The sequence below is a fragment of the Urocampus carinirostris genome, chromosome 17 (assembly GCF_059441175.1).
Source record: "Urocampus carinirostris isolate Australia breed hairy pipefish chromosome 17, RoL_Ucar_1.0, whole genome shotgun sequence".
In the NCBI taxonomy this organism is placed as follows: domain Eukaryota; kingdom Metazoa; phylum Chordata; class Actinopteri; order Syngnathiformes; family Syngnathidae; genus Urocampus; species Urocampus carinirostris.
The window spans coordinates 33445555-33465863 of record NC_142365.1 but is presented as its reverse complement, the minus strand read 5'-3'; the positions used below and the strand labels follow the sequence as shown (position 1 = coordinate 33465863).

Sequence of the window (20309 nt, the reverse complement as noted above, 5' to 3'; positions counted from 1 at the left end):
TCTTCTTTAATAAGAAGATTCAACGCATACGGGAAGAGATTTCTAAAGACCGTGTAAATATGTCACATATTAAGGGTCTGAAAATTATGGATGCGCGACATGGTGGCTGTCCATGGATTTTTTCCCGATGTAGTGATCTGTCACTTGGTAATCTTAAACAGGTGGTGAATACGGCCAAACTGACTACTTGCCTGTTTGACCCGCTTCCGGGTTAGCTGATTAAAGATCTTTTTGGGGTCCTTGGACCTTTAGTTCTAAATATTAAAAACATATCACTCTCCTCAGGTGTAGTTCCAGTGGCTTTTAAGTCGGCTGTTATTAAACCTACACTGAAACGACCCAACCTTGATTCAGAAAGCTTATGTGACTATAGACCTGTGTCAAACCTACTGTTTCGTTCTAAAGTACTTGAAAAACTTGTGGCACAGCAGCTGAATGATTTTATACCCGAGAACAATCTTTTTGAATCCATACAATCAGGTTTCAGGGGTAACCACTCTACTGAGACAGCCCTGATTAAGATAACCAATGATTTTCTACTGGAAATTGACTCTGGCGCTTCATCCCTCTTGCTGCTGCTGGACCTTAGTGTTACTTTTGACACTGTGGACCATAATATCTTACTAGAATGGTTGGAAAAATGGATTGATCTCTCTGGAACCGTCCTCTTATGGTTCAGAACCTACCTCTCAGATAGGACGCAGTGTGTTAAATATGGTGAAATGACATCTGAGCCCTTTAGTGTTACCTGTGGTGTTCTGCAAGGTTCAGTACTTGGCCCTCTTCTTTTCAGCATTTACATGCTTCAATTAGGTGATATTATTCGCAAGTATAATATCAGCTTCCATTGCTATGCAGATGACACTCAACTATATCTTCCAATAGAGGAATCTGCCACACTAAATTGTGGAAATTTGGAGGCCTGCCTCACTGAGATAAAAAAATTGGTTGTCACTCAACTTCTTGCGCCTTAACTCTGAAAAGACCGAAAAGTTAGTTATTGGTCCATCTAAATGCCGTGACTTGTTCTCAAAAACTGGTCTGAACATTGACAAATGTAATATCAACCAGAGTGACTCAGTCAAAAATGTAGGTTTCATATTTGACCCCAATTTTTCTTTCTAAACACACGTTAAGAATATTACTAGAAGAGCTTTTTTCCATCTTTGCAACATTGCTAAAATTCGCCCTATGCTGTCTCAGTTGGATGCGGAGATTATAATTCATGCGTTTGTTACCTCCTGTCTCAATTATTGTCATGCATTACTCTCCGGTCTCCCAAAATCAAAGATCAAAAGCCTTCAGCTGGTACAAAAGGCTGCAGCAAGGCTTTTAACTCAGACAAGGAAGTTTGATCACATTACCCCGATTTTAGGTAACCTGCATTCGCTAAAACATCTTTCAACAAAACAATGTCGCCCACATTCATATCTAGTCTTACCTCAGTCCATTTCTTTCTGGGTAGCAACATTGCTAAAATTTGCCCTATGCTGTCTCAGTCGGATGCGGAGATTATAATTCATGCGTAGAGCCTTCAGCTGGTACAAAATTCTGCAACGAGGCTTTTAACTGAGAGAAGAAAGTTTGATCACATTCCCCCGATTTTAGCTAACCTGCATTGGCTCCCTGTTAGCTTACGATGTGATTTTAAGGTTCTGTTGGTAGTGTACAAAATCATGCAAGGACTTGCTCCCTCATATCTTTCACATTTAATTTCCCGCTATGTTCCGGTCCAAAGCCTTCGTTCTGAGAATGCTGGTCTACTAGTGATCCCAAGAGCCAAGAAGCGATCCGCAGGTTCAAGAGCGTTCTCTATTTGGGCCCCGGTGCTGTGGAATACTCTTCCCCCTGAGATCCGATCCGCAACCTCAGTGGAAATATTTAAATTTAAGCTTAAAACACACTTCTATTCTATGGTATATGAATAACCTATATTTCATGTTGACAATATCTGCGTATTATTTGTTATTGCAACATTCATTGCAGCCTGGTCATCCTGGAAGGGGGGTTACCTCATGTGCAGTCCCTTCTCGAGGTTTTTTTCATTTTCCTCATGTTGATGTTTTGAGTTTTTCCTTGCCCTCATGTAGGTTTTAGATTAGAGGATGGTGTAATAATAGTCTTTTTTTTGCAATAATCCGCGGTCTATGCAGCCCTTTGAGGCTCTTTGTGATTAAGGGGTATACAAATAAGTATGACTTAACTTGGCTTGTTCTTTAGTTTTGCCATACTTAAATTACTGTGCAGAAGTTTGAGGCAATAATTATAAAAGTTTACTCCATCACCTTTTTGTACTCCAAAAATGAGCAATAAGAATTATACACTAGCCACGATAATTTGATCATACCAATATCCTATTTCTTCAGTACAAATTTTTAAAACTGTTTGAGCTAGTGGAGTTTTCCACTTTCCAAATACAAATCAAAGTGAACAAAGATATACTGCCAGAGAACATCCAAATGTATTCACACGAAAAGACGCTCCAACTTAAGGGAATGTAGTAACTTTAAAATCCAACTGGTGAGAACTACCAGAAAAAGTATGTGTGTGTCTGTATGAGGAGTTAAACTTTGGAACAAATTACAGGATGAGCTAAAAAAATGTCCAAGTATTCACCTGTTCAAATCCAGATAAAAATAAAACAATTTTGGCAAAGTAGAGAGAGGAAGAAAAAGGTGTCTGAATGATATGGCAAAAGTTAGATGTAAGCAAATCAACATTGTTGTAATTATTAGTTTATTAATATAATGGTTATAATAGTTATAATTATTATAACTGTCATTAATTATTATTGGTGACTGAATTATATTAGCTGATTACTAGGTGTATAGAGTTAATAATGGGTGAAACTAAATCTGGTAGGATAAAAACAGTGATGGAAGTGGTGATACTGATGATAATGAAGAGACTGTGTATCTACAGAACAAATGTGTCGAGAGGTGTTAGTTGTTTGTAAATACACAGAAGAGCTAACTGTGGGACACAATTATTAATCAAGTCAAATGGGTCAGATTTAATAAGCATTTGCTTCTTCCTACTCCCTTTCAAGGGGCGGCAGTAGCTCAGGAGGTAGAGTGCTCGTCTTGGGGTCAAGGGATCCCAGTTCGAATCCTGGCTCGTCCGTGTTACATGTCGAAGTGTCTTTGGGTAAGACACTGAACCCCTAATACCCCCAATAAGCAAGTTAGCGCCTTACATGGCTGCAAGGCCGCTATTGAGAAATGTGGAGCACATTGTAAAGCGCTTTGGGTAGTCATTGACTTGAAAAGAGCTATAGAAATGCAGATCATTTCATTTCATTTTTTCATTTCATTTCAAACATGTATGATAAGATTGTGTTTTGTTTTTGGGTTTTTTTCGATTTGTTGGTTTATTTTTTTGTCATGTTCAAAATACAAAGTTTTAATAAAAAAATAAACGTTTAATTAATTCATTCATTCATTCAAAATCGACTGTTGTAATTTACAGGTACACGAGTTTTAATGACGTTGACCCAACCAATGAGGCCGCCTTGTAGACATGATAGTTAGCGGGCTGCTAGAATACGCTTACTTATCTAGCCTTCTGTACATATCTGTGGGTATGTCTGCCCTGCATCCATGCATCAGTCCACCTGGAAGGGTTATTTGAGTTTAGTGGGCGTGGCTTAGTGACTGTGACGCAACGTTGCCCGATATCAGTGACGTAGTCACCGCCGCAAGCGAGCTCAGTTTACACAATAAAAAAATACTTCCCAAACCAAATGTTTGATTTTAGCCACGTTAAAAAATCACTCAAGATTTGTTCCATACTCTAAAAACAATTAAGACGATTTGCATTACCTTGAATCCACCAGCAAAACTACCCCACCCCTTTTCGCCTCTCCCCTGCCTCCCTAATCTCCAGATTGCCGGTGTCACTTTGCACCAAGCAAGGAAGCATCCGATCCGGTCCAGTTCAAGGCCGCTGTTCCCGGGACCCAGACAACTTGTCCAAATGAGACAGATATGCTCGCCTTTGCGCTCGTGTCCGGCTTGCTGTGGATCATTTTGGGTGAGTCTTAGGAGAATCAGCTCTATTTGTAATCATCACAATTTCCCTTTCACCCCCGTCCACCTTCATGCAGTCTTCTTAAGGGTAGGGGGGGCTAGGTGACAGACACGTCTGATCTGGTGCGTCAGTTTTATATCTTTCTGTATTTAATTCATTTGTGTCTTCTTTCATTTCAATTCAAAGACCGTACGTCATTTGACGCCTTTGAGTTGATATATGCTAAGCTAGTATAGAATGAGATGCCAAGTAGCACGCTTGCTTCTTTATACTTGAGAAATGGATGGATGCATTCGAGGACGTTTGTGAAAACGTATAAAATAAAATATATATATATATATATATATAAAATAATTCGCATTGTCCCAATGTCCTCCGCCATGCCTCGCAGAGATGGGGCCATGGGAAGAGTGGAAGAGGGAGGGAGGGGTGACTATACGGCGTCAAGGTCCAAGCTGATTGGACAACAGAGCGGGAGCTGTCCACGCGAGAGGTGGTGCTGGATAAAAAAAGGAGGGGGATAGGGGAGACATTGTGCAGATAGAAACGCCTAAGCCCACCATAGTGCTTACAGTCTCTTTTTAGATCCACAATTTTTATTGCGTTTTTAACAGATTTACATTCAAAATTTAAAAAAAAATCCTACACCAAACAAAACAGAAAGGCAGAAGTAAAATGGTATAGAGATCCCTTGGTTTTCGCGGTTAATGGGGACCAGAACCAACCGCGAAAAGTGAAAATCCGCAAAGTAGTGTCGCACCTTGAAAAAAGCCCACAAAGGGTTAAACCTACTTTGAGATGATGTCAATACCGACTGTGAATATACGACGGTAACAAAAAAAAACATTATAGATCTACAAATAACAGCAGTTGAATGAAATTGGAGGACTTATTTCAGTGTAAAAAAGCAATTCAGAGAGCGGACAGCTAGCTGTGCACTAGCATCGAGTGTCCTTGAGAGGTGACAGATCCGCGCGATGATTAAAATAAAACTGTCACGAACGTAGCGGTTTCCCACAAGTTGTTAATCATCAGTTTTATGGCTAATGGACCTGGCATGGGTAAGATACAGGGTCCGCAGGGGTGGCTTAGCAGAGTTGTTAACCTAGCCATTAGCAGTGGGCTAGACCAGCGCACCACTCTTGCCTTCTCACTGACGCCGCCCTAGTCGGTTCTGAAACCCGATAATAATTCAAGAAGCACCCGATGGTGATCATCAGTTCTTTGCACTCTTCTGACTGTCCTTGGAGTCTGATTTAGTTGATGAATTTACTTCAATGGAACAAACTGCTAGAAGTAAGCAGTTACTATGCTTCTTAGACTGTTTACCAAGGCACCAGCAACCTGCTATTCGACCGACAACATAAACCAGCCTATCACAGTCGCGCACACAGTCGCACTTACCCAACACAGAGCACCCTCCCAAGCTGTCCCTGCTGCTGTCTAACAGAATATAATGCATGATACAATCGTATCAATGAATCTCATCTCATCTCATCTCATCTCATTAGCCGTACCGCTTATCCTCATTAGGGTCGCGGGGGGGCTGGAGCCCATCCCAGCCATCTGCGGGCAGTGGGCAGGGGACACCCTGAACTGGTTGCCAGCCAATCGCAGGGCACACAGGGACAGACAGCTCATTCACACCTAGGGACAATTTGGACCGGCCAATTCACCTGAAGTGTATGTTTTCGGAATGTGGGAGGAAAACCGGAGTGCCCGGAGGAAACCCACGCAAGCACGGGGAGGACATACAAACTCCACGACAGGTTCCCATGACATGAACTGTGCCGCACAAGCGCTAACCACTGCGCTGCCGTGCTGCCCGTATCAATGAATATAAAGACAAAATCAGTTCAATCTAAAGTCCGCGAAAGAGTGATCCAGCAATAACAGAAGCACAAAGTAACGAGGGATCTCAGTATACTTAACCAGGAGTGTGGTGCAATCCGCCACCAATACGGGGGCATTACAGATTCTGGTTGGGATAAAAAGTTACTTATCGCATCACTTTTTGGTCACATTCAACCCGTTTAATCCCCCCAGTATTTTATCACAAGCTATAGCGTACATCATCAGTATTATCCAAAGATTTATTTTTAGGCTACCTGGGAGCTTCCAGTGCCTTAAAATTGTCAGAACGCAGGTCATGAGTCTTGTGTTTTTAAAGAGAATGGGCCCAAGTTCTGTTTCTTGCTAGTTATTGTCGTTTTTATTGAGAAGTTAATTATTGTATAGAACAGGAATCTCCAACCTTTTTGAAGTTGAGAGCTACTTTTTACTACTGATTGGGTTATCATCTTAATATACATTTCTGAAATAACAATTTATTTTATTACTATGTTGTCACCAATGTATTTCCAAGTTTTATTTATTAGTAGTTGAGTTGATCACTGAAACTTCATGTCAGTTAGAAATCATATTTATGAAAAGGTGTAGTGTCCTATCACCTGGTTGCTGCTTTTGTGTGTTGTTAAAGATTAATTTTACTTAGCTTGTGTGTAACCCCCTTTCTTTAAATTTTTATTAAGATCTCCTGCTGCTGTTGTTAGGTTTTGTTTTTTGTTTTAAAACAGATGCAATGAGGTAAAAGAACAATTTCAACAAAGTAAAATGGAAAAAATATTAACATATCAAAATCCATTTAAAATCAAAGTAAGGCAAAAACGTTAGGGTTGGCAATGGGATACACACCTTGATACAGTGCACAATACGATTGCACCCCTATACAACTCAATAATCTTTTACACAATATGTTATGCAGTACAAAAATATACAGTAGGGCTTTGATGCTCTCTAATTTATGTGAAACACATTCAATATTCAAGTACAACGAAAACAACTACAAGTTTTAGGAATACAACATCTACTGACGTATGAAAAGGTTTGGGTAAACACAATCATTTTTAAGATTTTCTTTATGAGTCATTGGTTATTCGGATCAGCAATTTCAGTTAAATGTATTATATAGCAGACAAACAAACACATTGCTATTTGAGAAGTTAAATGACGTTTATGGAATTTACAGAAAATGTGTAATAATTACACAAACAAAAGTAGGCAGGTGGATAAATACCCCCACCCCTTGTTGTTTTAAATAATAAAATAGCTTTAGCACTAATTATTGGAACGTAAAACTTGTTTCGTAAGCTCATTGACCCTTGACCTACATACTCAAGCAAACCCAATCATGAGAAAGGATATTTGAGGAGGCCATAGGCAGGCTCTTCTCTTTGCATTTTCTGTGAAGAGTGGAAATATTGGAGCCTTGGAACAACTTTCAAATGACAACAATGATTGGTCAACTTCATGGTTTTTGGCATGTTTGTGAAACATGTGGCCCAACAGATTTAATCCGGCCCGCGAGAGAATGCCCAGAGAAGATGAAGATAAAAACCAGTTGCAGTTTTAAAGAATGTCCATTTGATGTAGCCAAAGCAACTCCCAAACACACTGTAGCTGTTTGTCTCTTTTTTCTCATTTTTTCTCTCCTTTCTCTGCTCTCTCTCTTTATCTCTCTTTGTCCCTTTTTTCTTTTTCACTCTTTCTTGGTCTCTTTTTGTTTTTTCGTCCGCCATCCTCTCCTTCTCTATTTCTTTCTCACTCCTTTTCATTATCTCTCTAAAAGGGTTTCTCTCCCTCTCTCTTGCAGTGTTTTCTCCCTTGTTTTCTCTCTGTCTCTTTCTCTTTTTTTCTCTCTCAGTGTTTTCTCTTTTTCTCTGTTGCTTTATCTCTGTCATCTCCTTTTCCCCCTTCTTCACTCTCTCCCCCTCTTTTTCTCTATCTCTTCCTTTCTCCACTTTTTTCATTATTTTGATTTTTCTCTCTTCATTTCTCTTTGTACCTTTTTCTTTTATCACTCTTTCTTGATCTCTTTCTCTTTTTATCTCCTCCGTCCTGTCCTTTTCTATCTGTGTCTCTTTCTAACTCATTCCTCATTATGTCTGTTAAAGGCTCTCTCTCTCTCTTTCAGTGTTCTTTCCCTCACTTTCTCTGTGTTTTTCTCTTTTTCAGTCTTTTCTGTTTCTCTCTCTTGCTTTCTTCTCTCTTTTCCCCCTTTCTTTTCACTTTCTCTCCCTTTTATTCTCTTTTTCTTTCTTTCTCCACTTCTTTAATTATTTTTGTTTTTCTGTCTATCTCTCACCCCTCATCTTTCTATTTCTCTTTTTTCTTTCACTCTAATTTACGAGTCCACCCCACCCATGAGTTATTTTCACACTTATGGCCCTCGAGCTAAAATGGTTTTGACGCTCCTGGTTTAGGAGAAGGGTACACAGAACTAGCTCAGAAATTTCCGCCGTCAGTTTTCACAAAGTAAAACTTAGTTAAGAAATAAAAAACACACAGGCATAGTTATAGTTAATGCATGGCGTGACAGGCCAGTACAAATCTCTGAGAAGCAGAGGCGAATGATGGTGAAATTGGTCAAACTCAAACCACAGAGCAGCTCCAAACACCTACAACATGATTTTACTGCAGATAGAGATCCCTTTACTTTGGAACTAATGAAACTTATATTGAGTTATTTGGACACTTGGCTTGCGAAACTATTTGGCACCCTTGAACTTTGTGACCTTTTGCCACATTTCAGACTTCAAACATCAAGATATGAAACTGTAATTTCTTGTGAAGAATCAACTATGAGTGAGACACAATCATGAATTGGAACACACTTTATTGGATATTTGAAACTTTTTCAACAAATAAAAAACGAAAAAGTGGGAGTGCAAAATTATTCAGCCCTAATGAGTTGATACTTTGTAGGCCACCTTTTGCTGCGATTACAGCTGCAAGTCGCTTGGGGTATGTCTCTATCAGTTTTGCACATCGAGAAACTGATATTTTTGCCCATTCCTCCTTGCAAAACAGCTCGAGCTCAGTGAGGTTGAAGATAGCTGGGATGGGCTCCAGCACCCCCGCAATCCTACTGAGGATAAGCGGTGCAGATAATGAATGGATGGATGAAATAATTGATACTTTCAATTGTTTAATCGTTGCATTTCGTTGGAGAGTAATTTTAAAAAATGTATTGGGCATAACAATCTTAGTGTATGCTACAGGCCAATGGTAAATGGTAATGGTAAATGGTCTGCATTTATACAGCGCTTTTCAAGTCAATGAAGACTTCCCAAAGTGCTTTACAATGTGTTTCACACTTACCCATTCACACACACTCACACACCAATAGCGGCTGTGCAGCCATGCCTGCTTATTGGGGGCATTAGGGATTCAGTGTCTTGCACAAGGACACTTCGACATATAACACGGAGGAGCCGGGAATCGAACCCTGCGATCTCTTGATCCCAAGATGAGCGCTCTACCTCCTGAGCTAATGCCGCCCGATGAAAACATAGTTTTAAAGATTGTCTGAATCAAAATTTTCTAACAAAACTTATGATGCATCATATGTCTTACTAAGTCCACAACCATAATGCAAACCTAAAAAGTTAAGAACAACAAAAAAAGACCACAGCTTTTAATACCAGTGTTGGGAAAGTAACTGAGGTACTAGTTCCTGAAAATGACAATAGTATTTTTATAGCTATTATCGGTGTACAGACGCTCCCCGCTTAACATATATTCGACTTATGGATTCCGGCAGATACGATCATTTTTTTTTGGGATGTCAAAAAATATCTGGACATTGCTGTAAGTTAGATTTTGTATTGTGTGTCCCTTTTTCTGAGTGGAGGACATTATCGTCGTGCTTCTTTCTGCCGCTTGGCGCTGTGAGAAGTCATCCAGCATCCACACCGAAGAAGAAATCTGGCATCTACTTCCTGGTTCGTGTGTAATCATGACGCGCTAAGAACTTTGACGTTTTTATTGTTTAACATCTTGTGCATCTATTCAATATGGCTGGTGTAAAGTGTAAGGAAGAGGTGAGCTGTTTCTTTTGAAACAAAAGTGGAATAAGAAAGCTTGTGTTTGAGAAAATGGTCGGAACGCTTTTTTTTTTGCCACTATTTACCACGGAGGAGGACCCCTGCTAGCGTAAGTCCCTAAAGTAAGTAAAACCTCACTTTATTTATCTTTATATAGCATATCATTTTATTAGATTTGTATTTTTTTTAGTAAAAAAACAATACAGGTTACTTAAACAAGCCTTAAACATGCTTATACAAACCACGAACATGCAAAATATAGCACTGAAGCAACTTAAGAACAAATTCAACTTATGAACGATCGTCTGGAACTCGTTCATAGGTCGGGAAGCGTCTGTGTAGAATTTCACATCGATATTTATCACAGTTTTATTTCAATCATCTAAATTTTTAAAACCGTGCTAAGTAATTGATACCAGGTTAATTTTTTTAAATTCAGCATAATTTAAAAACTAGCTTAAATGTTATTAAATTGAGTTGATTCTGTTTAATAAGTACTGACCGAGACTAAGAGTACAAAGACCATTAAAGATTGTAAAGCATCATATTTTTAAATTTCCAAGTTCTATCAAAGCATATCTGAATAGAAACCTCCTTGCAACTCAAGGAAGAACGGAAATTAGGGAATTCTTCTTCCTCAGCGTCTCCTACTTCCTATTCAGCTTCCTCTTCTTCTTCAGCTATCTTTCTTTAAAAAATGGCTTTAAAATGTATACTCTAGCAGCATGAAAACCGAGTCTCTCATGTGTTCTTCTGTTTTATCAGCATTCACTCCGCTGCCATTATGTTTTATATAATTGGGAAACCTGATTTTTCTAAATCTAACCTCTATTTTATCTTTTGAATGGGGCCATAGACTGTCAGTAGCTATTGTTGATTTAAGGATAGTCAAATAAGCAGGAGGTTGATACGTTTTATTTTGCTTCTGTTTAGGATAGTTTGCAAGGACTATGTTGGCAACAATTTTGTTGGCAGTAGCTCAGGAGGTAGAGCGCTCGTCTTGGGATCAAGGGACCCCAGTTCGAATCCTGACTCGTCCGTGTTACATGTCGAAGTGTCCTTGGGTAAGACACTGAACCCCTAATAATAATAATAATAATAATAATAATAATTTCCTTGTATTGTCATTCTGTGTAACAATGTACACAGAACGAAATGTCGATTGCACCTGACCCGTTGTAGCGAGCCGATGCAGCCGCAGCCAACAGAGGGCGCCGCCGACCACTTTTTAAGTCTTAGGAATGACTCGGCCGGGGTGCGAACCACCGACCTCCCAGTCTCAAAGCGGGCGCCTTACCATCTAGGCTAAGCAGGTTAGCGTCTTACATGGCTGCAATACAAGGCCGCTATTGGGAAATGTGGAGCACATTGTAAAGCGCTTTGGGAAGTCATTGACTTGAAAAGCGCTATATAAATGCAGATCATTTCATTTCATTTACAGAATGATGAAGCATAATACTGAAAAACTATGGTATGGCCAATTTTTTTATTTTTTTTAATTGAGAACAGAAAGTCCCCCAAACTGAGTTTGACATCCCTTTATTGAAATAGAGCCACATGGGGGAAAAATGAAAAATGAGATGGATTATTCATGTATGTTTTTTTAAAAACGTTTTATGTCTCAAAGGCATTGCACTTTTTAGAATGGCATCTTTACTCATCAAATTAAAAAAAAAAGTTTTGGGAAGATTCATATTTTTTTGGGGGGGGGGATAAAAAAAATCAAATGTCGTCATAAGGGTAAATTAAAAGTTTAGATTGATCAAAATAAGACTATAGAATATTTCAATGTTGTCAAAGAATCTTTCCTTATCACTTGTATGTTTGTTTTTGTGCGCATTTCTTGTGTGAAAGGGTATTGTGACTGCTTGCACACTTTGCTGCTAATCTCGTCATTAGCCCTGAGATACTAAACATTGCTGAGGGCATTTGACTTCTTGTTTAGCTTTATGATGTTAACAGTATTGTCTATACCAGTGTCAGGGCCATGCATTTTACACCTAGGCCTTCAGTATTGCTATTTCTGAATGAATCAAACCCTCAAAAACTATTTTATGGCTTTAAAACATTTATTGCAGCTATAGTTGAAACAGATAAAAATAAATAATCAATAATAGCCTCATAAATTACTTTGCCCAGCTTAAAATTATAAATAATAACCTCATAAAATACTTTGCTCTACCTTCTAGAAGGCCCTGCTCATAATCATATTGGCTAAACTAACAGCTTTATTAACATTGATGATATGCTTCAGGGCCTGCAGAACTGATTATGAAGGCCTCCGGGTAGATTTTGGACCCTGGGAACGAGTACAGTAATCGCAGTAATATAGTACTGTCAAAACCTCCTATTTTTCTCCTGTTATGTATTCAATGAATACTTTTAGCAAAGACATGGACTCATATTTTTTCAGAGGGTAACATGAATGTTTTCTAGCGCATGCGTTGTGTTGAATAGCTGGCTTCTGTTTTCCTCGGTGCTGCCAGAAAGAATAAGCCACACTCTATTTAAAGCTGCAGTGTTTAAGATGTAGCAAAAACGTTGCATGTGTAGTCCGGAATTTACAGTAATTTTGTCACTTCAAAAATAAAATTTCTCATGAAAATGTTCAATTCATTAAAAAAATGTATGTTCCTTTAAGAGTAAGAATTTGGATATAACACGACACAGCTGCTTTCAGAAAGACGCGATCTGAATCCACGTAGAAGGAACAAGAAATTACACCTTCGCAATTGATGATACGGCATTTTGACTTTCAACACCTGACATCTGGTTGCAATGCTCTAAAGTAGCGATAAAGCGGGCTAAAAGTGACAGAAAGAGAACGTGAGCGAGAGATTCGGGTTATTGGCGTCCATCCTTCTCAGCTCTAATTGTCTTTGACGTTCTCAAGCTGGACACTAATCGCCTGTAAAGCCCTTTGCATGGCCTGATGGGGTGGACCTTGCAGACCTGTGCCCATAGTGCTTCCTGCTAAAGGACTTTAAACTGGAATGGTTATGCCCCATTAGATCATCACCTGCATTGAGACGCAAATGCATTTGGGGGTTTGGCATTTCCTTTTTTAGCATAGTCATTCACATCTAGAGTGACCTACCTGATTGCTTGTAAATAATTGTGGTCATGGCCAAACCTCTGGGCTGAGAGAGTAAAATGTCTTTCTGGGAAAGCTGCTGAGTCAGCAAAAGCAAAAATGCAGCAATTTTTCCTGGACAGTTTTCACATTTGGGGTAACCTATCTGACTGCCATTAAAAGATGGTGTTGACATTGAATGTTGTGCCGTCTTTCTGGGAAAAAAATCCTTAGTCAGCAAAACCGAAAATGTTGTCGACTTTTAAGGGGGCAATTTTTACCTATAAGTCAACTCTTATGGCTGTCTGCAAGAAATTGTATGTTCTGGCCCGGGAAAAGCAAATCTATTTCTGGCAAAATTTCAGTCGGCAAAACCAAAAGTGCTGAGTCTGTTTTGTTTTTTGTATTTTCACATCTCGGGGTCACCTACCCAACTATCTGTAAAGTATAGTGTTGATGTTCAATGTCTTTCCGGTCTGGAAGAATGGAATGTCTTTGTGGGGAAGCTGTTGAGTGAGCTAAAAAAAAAAAAAGAAAGAAAGCCAAGTCAGATTTTTAGGCAAACAAATATATATATATATATATATATATATATATATATATATATATATATATATATATATATACACACAAACTCCGCACAGTAAGGCTGGATTTTGTCCCACTTAGGAGGTTCCCACGACCTCAGAACTGTGCCGCACACGCGCTAACCACTGCGCCGCCGTGCTGCCCTATGTATATACATATATATATATATATATGTATATATATATATATATCGATTTATATATAGATCGCGTCTTTCCGTGTTAAACTCTTCATTAAGAAATGAATATTACCAGAGAAGTGGGCGAGTTTGTATTGATAAGGTGGCGTCAGCTGTGATAACAAACTTTATATCAGGCGACGTTGGTGTACTCCAAAACCTTCCCTGCAGGAAATATCTGAAGTTACAACAGGACTCAAACTCAACAGGAGTTTGATATCAGTCAGCACAACAGCTGGGTAAACGGTAAACACCAACTCTTCAGCTAGACCCGAAACGCAACAGGATGACTGATAGCCATTCAACATGTCTAAAAATTGTAAAGTCAAATACAAATGTATAAATTGTTGCTCGCTGTTCGATCAATAAAAATAATAAAAAGAAATGTATTAGGCGTCAGAAACAAAGATAGCAAGGACCTTGGTTCTTAGACTTTTACAATAACATCTTGCAGATGCTTGGGTCATGGTGACTGAGCATATCTATGTCACCCTGAATTTGTTTGGTTTTGCATTGCACAATCACCTTTTGTATCACAAATTCAATATTATTTTCAATGAAAAGGACAACATCTCCACTCCATTTTCCTTTTTTTTTTTCAAATTAAGCATACTCTTTTGTAGCCCTCTAGATACAATTCCCAAGTCCTTTGTCTCTTTAAATCAGGGGGTGTCAAACTTGTGGCCCAGGGGCTAATTAAAAAAAAAAAAGCTTGCGAGAGGCTGGGCACTTTGGGTCTTCCGTCGTTTATATTCTATCTTGGCATCGTAGTTTTTTTCTTTTCTTGTAAAATTTTTCTCTTTTTAAATTTTTTTTTTCACTTTTCTTTTCTTTTCCATTTTTTTCTTGTTTTCCATTTTCTTCTTTTGTCTTTTATTGCACATTTTCTTTCCCTTTACTTTTGTTGTTGTTTTTGTTCTATTTTCTTTCTTTTTTGGCCCAACCTTACTCAGAGCCTAGCTCCAGCGGCCCCCAAGTGAGATAGAGACCCCGGCTTTTAAATATTGAGACAATAAGATATCAAAATACAACATGTTTTTTTTGTGGACAATGAACACATGTTATTACTGCCTGGTCAATATTTATCCCATAAAGGTGCCTTCTTTTTATGACTTTGAAACCATTACTGTCCTTCCCAGAAGTTTATAAAAGCTACAAAGCGCTGACACCTCAGAAGATCACGGTTTGCTGCTCTATGGGACATTGAATGCACCACAGTATAAGTCCACTTCACTTCAACTTGAACAAAATGTTGAATTTTTGTCATTTTAATTAAGTCCATTACATTATCAACATTCACTTTGAGACTTCATCTCCATCTAAGGCAGGGGTGGGCAATTAATTTTTATCAGGGGCCGCATGAGAAACCTGAATTGTGTCAGGGGGCCACCAACTTTCTTTCATTGTAAAATGCTCAAATTAAATATTTTGAATAGCTGATGCTGATAATCAGAAGAATATGGCACTCTGTAAATATTTATATTAGGCTATGTGAAATTGTGGTGTATTGGTTAAATAAGAAAAACAATCATTGAACCAGTGCAATTTATTTTTAACTTGTTAATTTCCACAAACAATAACTTGTAATGTTCTCCACCTCATGTTACCTGTTCAGTGAGAATAATCCAGTCTGTTCTGGGCTTGAACAAGGGCATCGGAATCTGGCGGAATGTCTGAAGTGGCTATGCGAAGGACAGCTGAGAGGTGGTCAACAGTCATAGAGGATCTATGTTTGGATTTATTAAACTTCATAACTGAGAATGTCTGTTCACAATGATAGGTAGATCCAAAGAGGACTAGGATCCTCTGAGCATGCTTCCTCAGGTGTGGAAAGTTCTCCTCTTTGAGGGAGTAAAAATCCAGCAGTGAGACTGACTTGAAGTGACTGCCAGAAGTGTGTCAGACTGCAGATCTATGAGTTCCATCTGAACTTCACTTGGGGCATCATCCACACTGCAGTTGAAGGGAGAAGAGACCATGTGCATTTCACTCTCAAGAGTTTTGAAATTGCCTTGAAAACTCTGCATGCAATGTTTCTAACATGGTTGAGTACTTTTGGAGGTGATCGCCTGATCTTTTGGCTTCCTTAAGTGTTGGCAAGTGGGTCAGAATGTTGTCCTTCACTTGGCTTGAGAGAAGCTGCAGTTTTCTCATAAAAGCCTTCACTGCACTGTACATCTCATGCACAAAAAGGCCCTTGCTCTGCAGTTTGACATTAAGTTCGTTCATTAGTGCGGTCACATCCACAGTGAATCCGAGGTCTGCCAACCAGTCTTCATCTGAAAGTTCTGAGACGTCATGACCTTTCTGAACACAGAACTCCTGAATCTGGTTTCTCAGGTCCCAGACACTTTTCAGAATTTTGCCAAGGCTGAGCCACCTAACAGTGCAGTGATAGCTTATGTCACCATGTTCAGGCTCATTTTCCTCCAACAAAGCAACAAACTGTCTGTGATTTAAAGCTCTCGCTCTGATGAAGTTAGCTATTTTAGTGACAGAATCAACAACATGTTTCATTTTTAACACTGTCTTACACAACACTTCCTGATGTATGATACAATGCAAAAATGTCAATTTCTGATCAGGGTTCATTTCTGTCACTTTATTCTGCATTCTCTTTAAAAGTCCAACATTTTTCCCGGCCAGATTTGGACAACCATCTGTTGTCACACCTGCAAGCTTGTTCCATTTCAGTTCTAACATGTCCATACATCCATACATGCATTTACCTCTCTGAACAAGTCATTACCTGTGGTTGTCCCTTTTATTGACTGCATGGATGCCAACTCCTCCTAATTTGAAAGTCTGCGGTTATCCCACGTAAGAAGATGAGCAGCTGGGCGGTGTCACGTACATCGCAGCTCTCATTCAAAGCCAGAGAAAAAAAGTCAAAGTCCGCCGCTCTTTTCTTCAGCTGAAGCTCTAAATTTCCCGTGATTTCCTCAATCCGCCTCGTTACAGTGCGTCGGGAGAGTGAAACGTTCTCAAACGCGCCCTTTTTTTCTGGGCACATCAGCTCAGCAGAGTCCAATAAACACTCCTTAATAAACTCTTCGTCGGAAAATGCCCTACTTTTTCTGGCGATTTTATGAGAAATTACATAACTTGTCCTGACGGCTGCATCTCTGGAAGTGTGAAGTTTAGTGAAATATCCTTGTTGGGTTTGTAGTTTTGCTAGCAATGCATCAGACTCCCTTGCACGCTCTTCACCAGACAGGTTTCTGTATTCATCTTCATGCTTGGTCGTGTAGTGGCGATTCAAATTATATTCTTTAAACACAGCAACCTGTGTACCACAGACTAAGCACACTGCTTTACCTTTAATTTCTGTAAAGAAATATTTGGCAGTCCATGTCTTGTTGAAAATACGGCATTCGTTATCAACTTTTCTTTTCTTGGGGTGTACCCTGGCGAACAGTATCACCTTCACTCACTCAAGTGTATACGCGCGTGAAGGCGCTACGTCTATGACGTGTATATGTAGTCAAAATAAAATTTCAAAATAAAAGTTGAATTTTTTTTTTTAATTTATGGTGTTTATGATTGGTCTTACGCGGGCCGGACAGGGACGTACAAAGGGCCGGATGTGGCCCGCGGGCCGTAATTTGCCCCGGTCTGATCTAAGGACTTGATTGTGGTTTGTTTTAAATCAAAGTACGAGGTCAACCGCCATGACGAATGAAGGATGTCGTGCACCCACACAATCAAGCCAGTCTGTTACGATTTGTGTCTGTGTTGCAACTGAAAATTTTAATCATGCTTGTTTATTAGACATTGACTGTCACAAGATGCTGCCGGATCAACATAACTGTGTTTGGCAATATTGCCAATCCGCACACAGCAATACAAGGTGTTCCAAAGGTCTTGGGCACATTTTGACATTGGATATCTCGGAAATGACTAAGGAAATCAAGTCAAGTCACATTTATTTGTTTAGCGCTGCACAATTTTGAAATTAAAAAATAACAAAACTAATTGTGATTTTTTTTTTTCAGATTAGTATTGCGATTTCGATGCGATTTTTGATTTTCCTGTGCAAGTTTTGCTTTTAATTCTCAACCATATTGAAATGCTAAACCTACAGAAAACATCTTCTGGCAAGCTTTGTTAGGGTTGCTTTCTGTTGACCATTTTTTACTTTTTAATTCCTCAATCGATAGTACCTACCCACCTATGAAATGCACTAGATAGAACTTTAAGCTCATTTAAAAAAGTGGTCTAGACAATTTAACATCACAAAATAAAACTACAATTAATTATTTTGATATGTCTTCATAACCAAACAAAGTCAACCTCTAACCCAAATAACATTTGAAAAAGGGAAATAATAAACTAAAAAAAATCAAAAACATTTGCACAGTATAACAGATAAAATGTCCATCCATCCATCCATCCATTGTCTTCCGCTTATCCGAGGTCGGGTCGCGGGGGCAGCAGCGTTAAAAGGGAACCCCAGACGTCCCTATCCCCAGCCACCTCCTCCAGCTCATCCGACGGGACCCCGAGGCGTTCCCAAGCCAGCCGAGAGACATAGTCTCTTCAACGTGTCCTGGGCCGCCCCCGGGGCCTCCTGCCGGTGGGACATGCCCGGAACACCTCCCGAGGGAGGCGTCCAGGAGGCATCCTTATTATATGCCCGAGCCATCTCAACTGGCTCCTCTCAATGCGGAGGAGCAGTGGCTCTACACCGAGTCCCTCCCGGATGACTGAGCTTCTCACCCTATCTCTAAGGGAGAACCCAGCCACCCTGCGGAGGAAACTCATTTCAGCCACTTGTATCCGGGATCGAGTTCTTTCGGTCATGACCCAAAGTTCATGACCATAGGTGAGGGTAGGAACGTAGATCGACTGGTAGATCGAGAGCTTTGCCTTTCGGCTCAGCTCCCTCTTCACCACGACAGACCGGTACAGGGTCCGAATGACGGCAGACGCTGCACCGACCCGTCTGTCGATCTCCCGTTCCATCCTACCCTCACTCGTGAACAAGACCCCAAGATACTTGAACTCCTCCACTTGGGGCAAGACCTCCTCCCCGACCCGGAGGGAGCATACCACCCTTTTCCGACTGAGAACCATGGCCTCGGACTTGGAGGTGCTGATCCCCATCCCGGCCGCTTCACACTCGGCTGCGAATCGCTCCAGCGAGAGCTGAAGATCACGGCCTGAGGAAGCCAACAGCACCACGTCATCTGCAAAAAGCAGTGACGCAATGCTGAGGCCCCCAAACCGGACTCCATCCCCGCCAAGGCTGCGCCTAGAAATTCTGTCCATAAAAGTTATGAACAGAATCGGTGACAAAGGGCAGCCCTGGCGGAGCCCAACACTCACCGGGAACGAATCCGACTTAGTGCCGGCAATGCGGACCAGACTCTGGCACCGGGCATACAGGGACCGCACAGCCCGGATAAGACTGTGCGGTACCCCATACTCCCGAAGCACCCCCCACAGGGCCTCCCGAGGAACACGGTCGAATGCCTTCTCCAAGTCCACAAAACACATGTAGACCGGAAAGGCAAACTCCCATGCACCCTCAAAGACCCTGAAGAGTGTATAGAGCTGGTCCAGTGTTCCACGGCCAGGACGAAAACCACACTGTTCCTCCTGAATCCGAGATTCGACTTCCTGGCGGACCCTCCTCTCCAGTACCCCTGAATAGACCTTACCAGGGAGGCTGAGAAGTGTGATTCCCCTGTAGTTGGAACACACTCTCCGGTCCCCCTTCTTAAAGACGGGAACCACCACCCCAGTCTGCCAGTCCAGAGGCACTGTCCCCGATGTCCACGCGATGTTGCAGAGGCGCGTCAACCATGACACGCCCACATCATCCAGAGCCTTAATTAAGTCCGGGCGGATCTCATCGACCCCCGGGGCCCTGCCACCGAGGAGTTTTTTGACAACCTCGGTGACTTCAACCCCAGTGATACGAGAGCCCAACCCAGAGTCCTCAGGCTCTGCTTCCCCAGAGGAAGACGTGCCGGTGGCATTGAGGAGGTCTTCGAAGTACTCCGCCCACCGATTCACAACGTCCCGGGTCGAGGTCAGCAGCGCCCCATCGGCACTATACACAGTGTCGATGGCACACCGCTTTCCCCCCCCTAAGACGTCAGATGGTGGACCAGAATTTCCTCGAAGCCGTTTGGAAGTCGGCTTCCATGGCCTCGCCAAACTCCTCCCATGCCCGAGTTTTTGCCTCGGCAACCGCCAAAGCCGCATTCCGCTTGACCAGCCGATGCCTGCCAGCTGCTTCCAGAGTCCCACAGGCCAGGAAGGCCCGATAAGACTCCTTCTTCAGCTTAACGGCATCCCTAACCGCCGGTGACCACCAACGGGTCTGAGGGTTGCCGCCGCGGCAGGCACCGACTACCTTACGGCCACAGCTCCGATCAGCCGCCTCGACAATGGAGGCGCGGAACATGGTCCACTCGGACTCAATGTCCCCCGCCTCCCTCGGGACATGGGCGAAGTTCTGCCGGAGGTGTGAATTGAAACTTCTTCTGACAGGAGATTCTGCCAGCCGTTCCCAACAGACCCTCACAACACGCTTGGGTCTACCGGG

General features: G+C 41.2%; 1 protein-coding gene across 1 annotated transcript in view; it reads left to right on the top strand.

The window, feature by feature from the left end:
• The first annotated feature begins 3729 nt into the window (after positions 1-3729).
• The window catches only part of acsl6 (acyl-CoA synthetase long chain family member 6), a 74424-nt gene continuing 57844 nt past the window's right edge, over positions 3730-20309 (top strand). Inside the window, exon 1 of the mRNA XM_088321260.1 lies at positions 3730-4032. Coding sequence (XP_088177386.1) covers positions 3987-4032 — 46 coding nt within the window. The 5' untranslated portion in view covers positions 3730-3986. The remainder of the gene's footprint in view (positions 4033-20309) is intronic.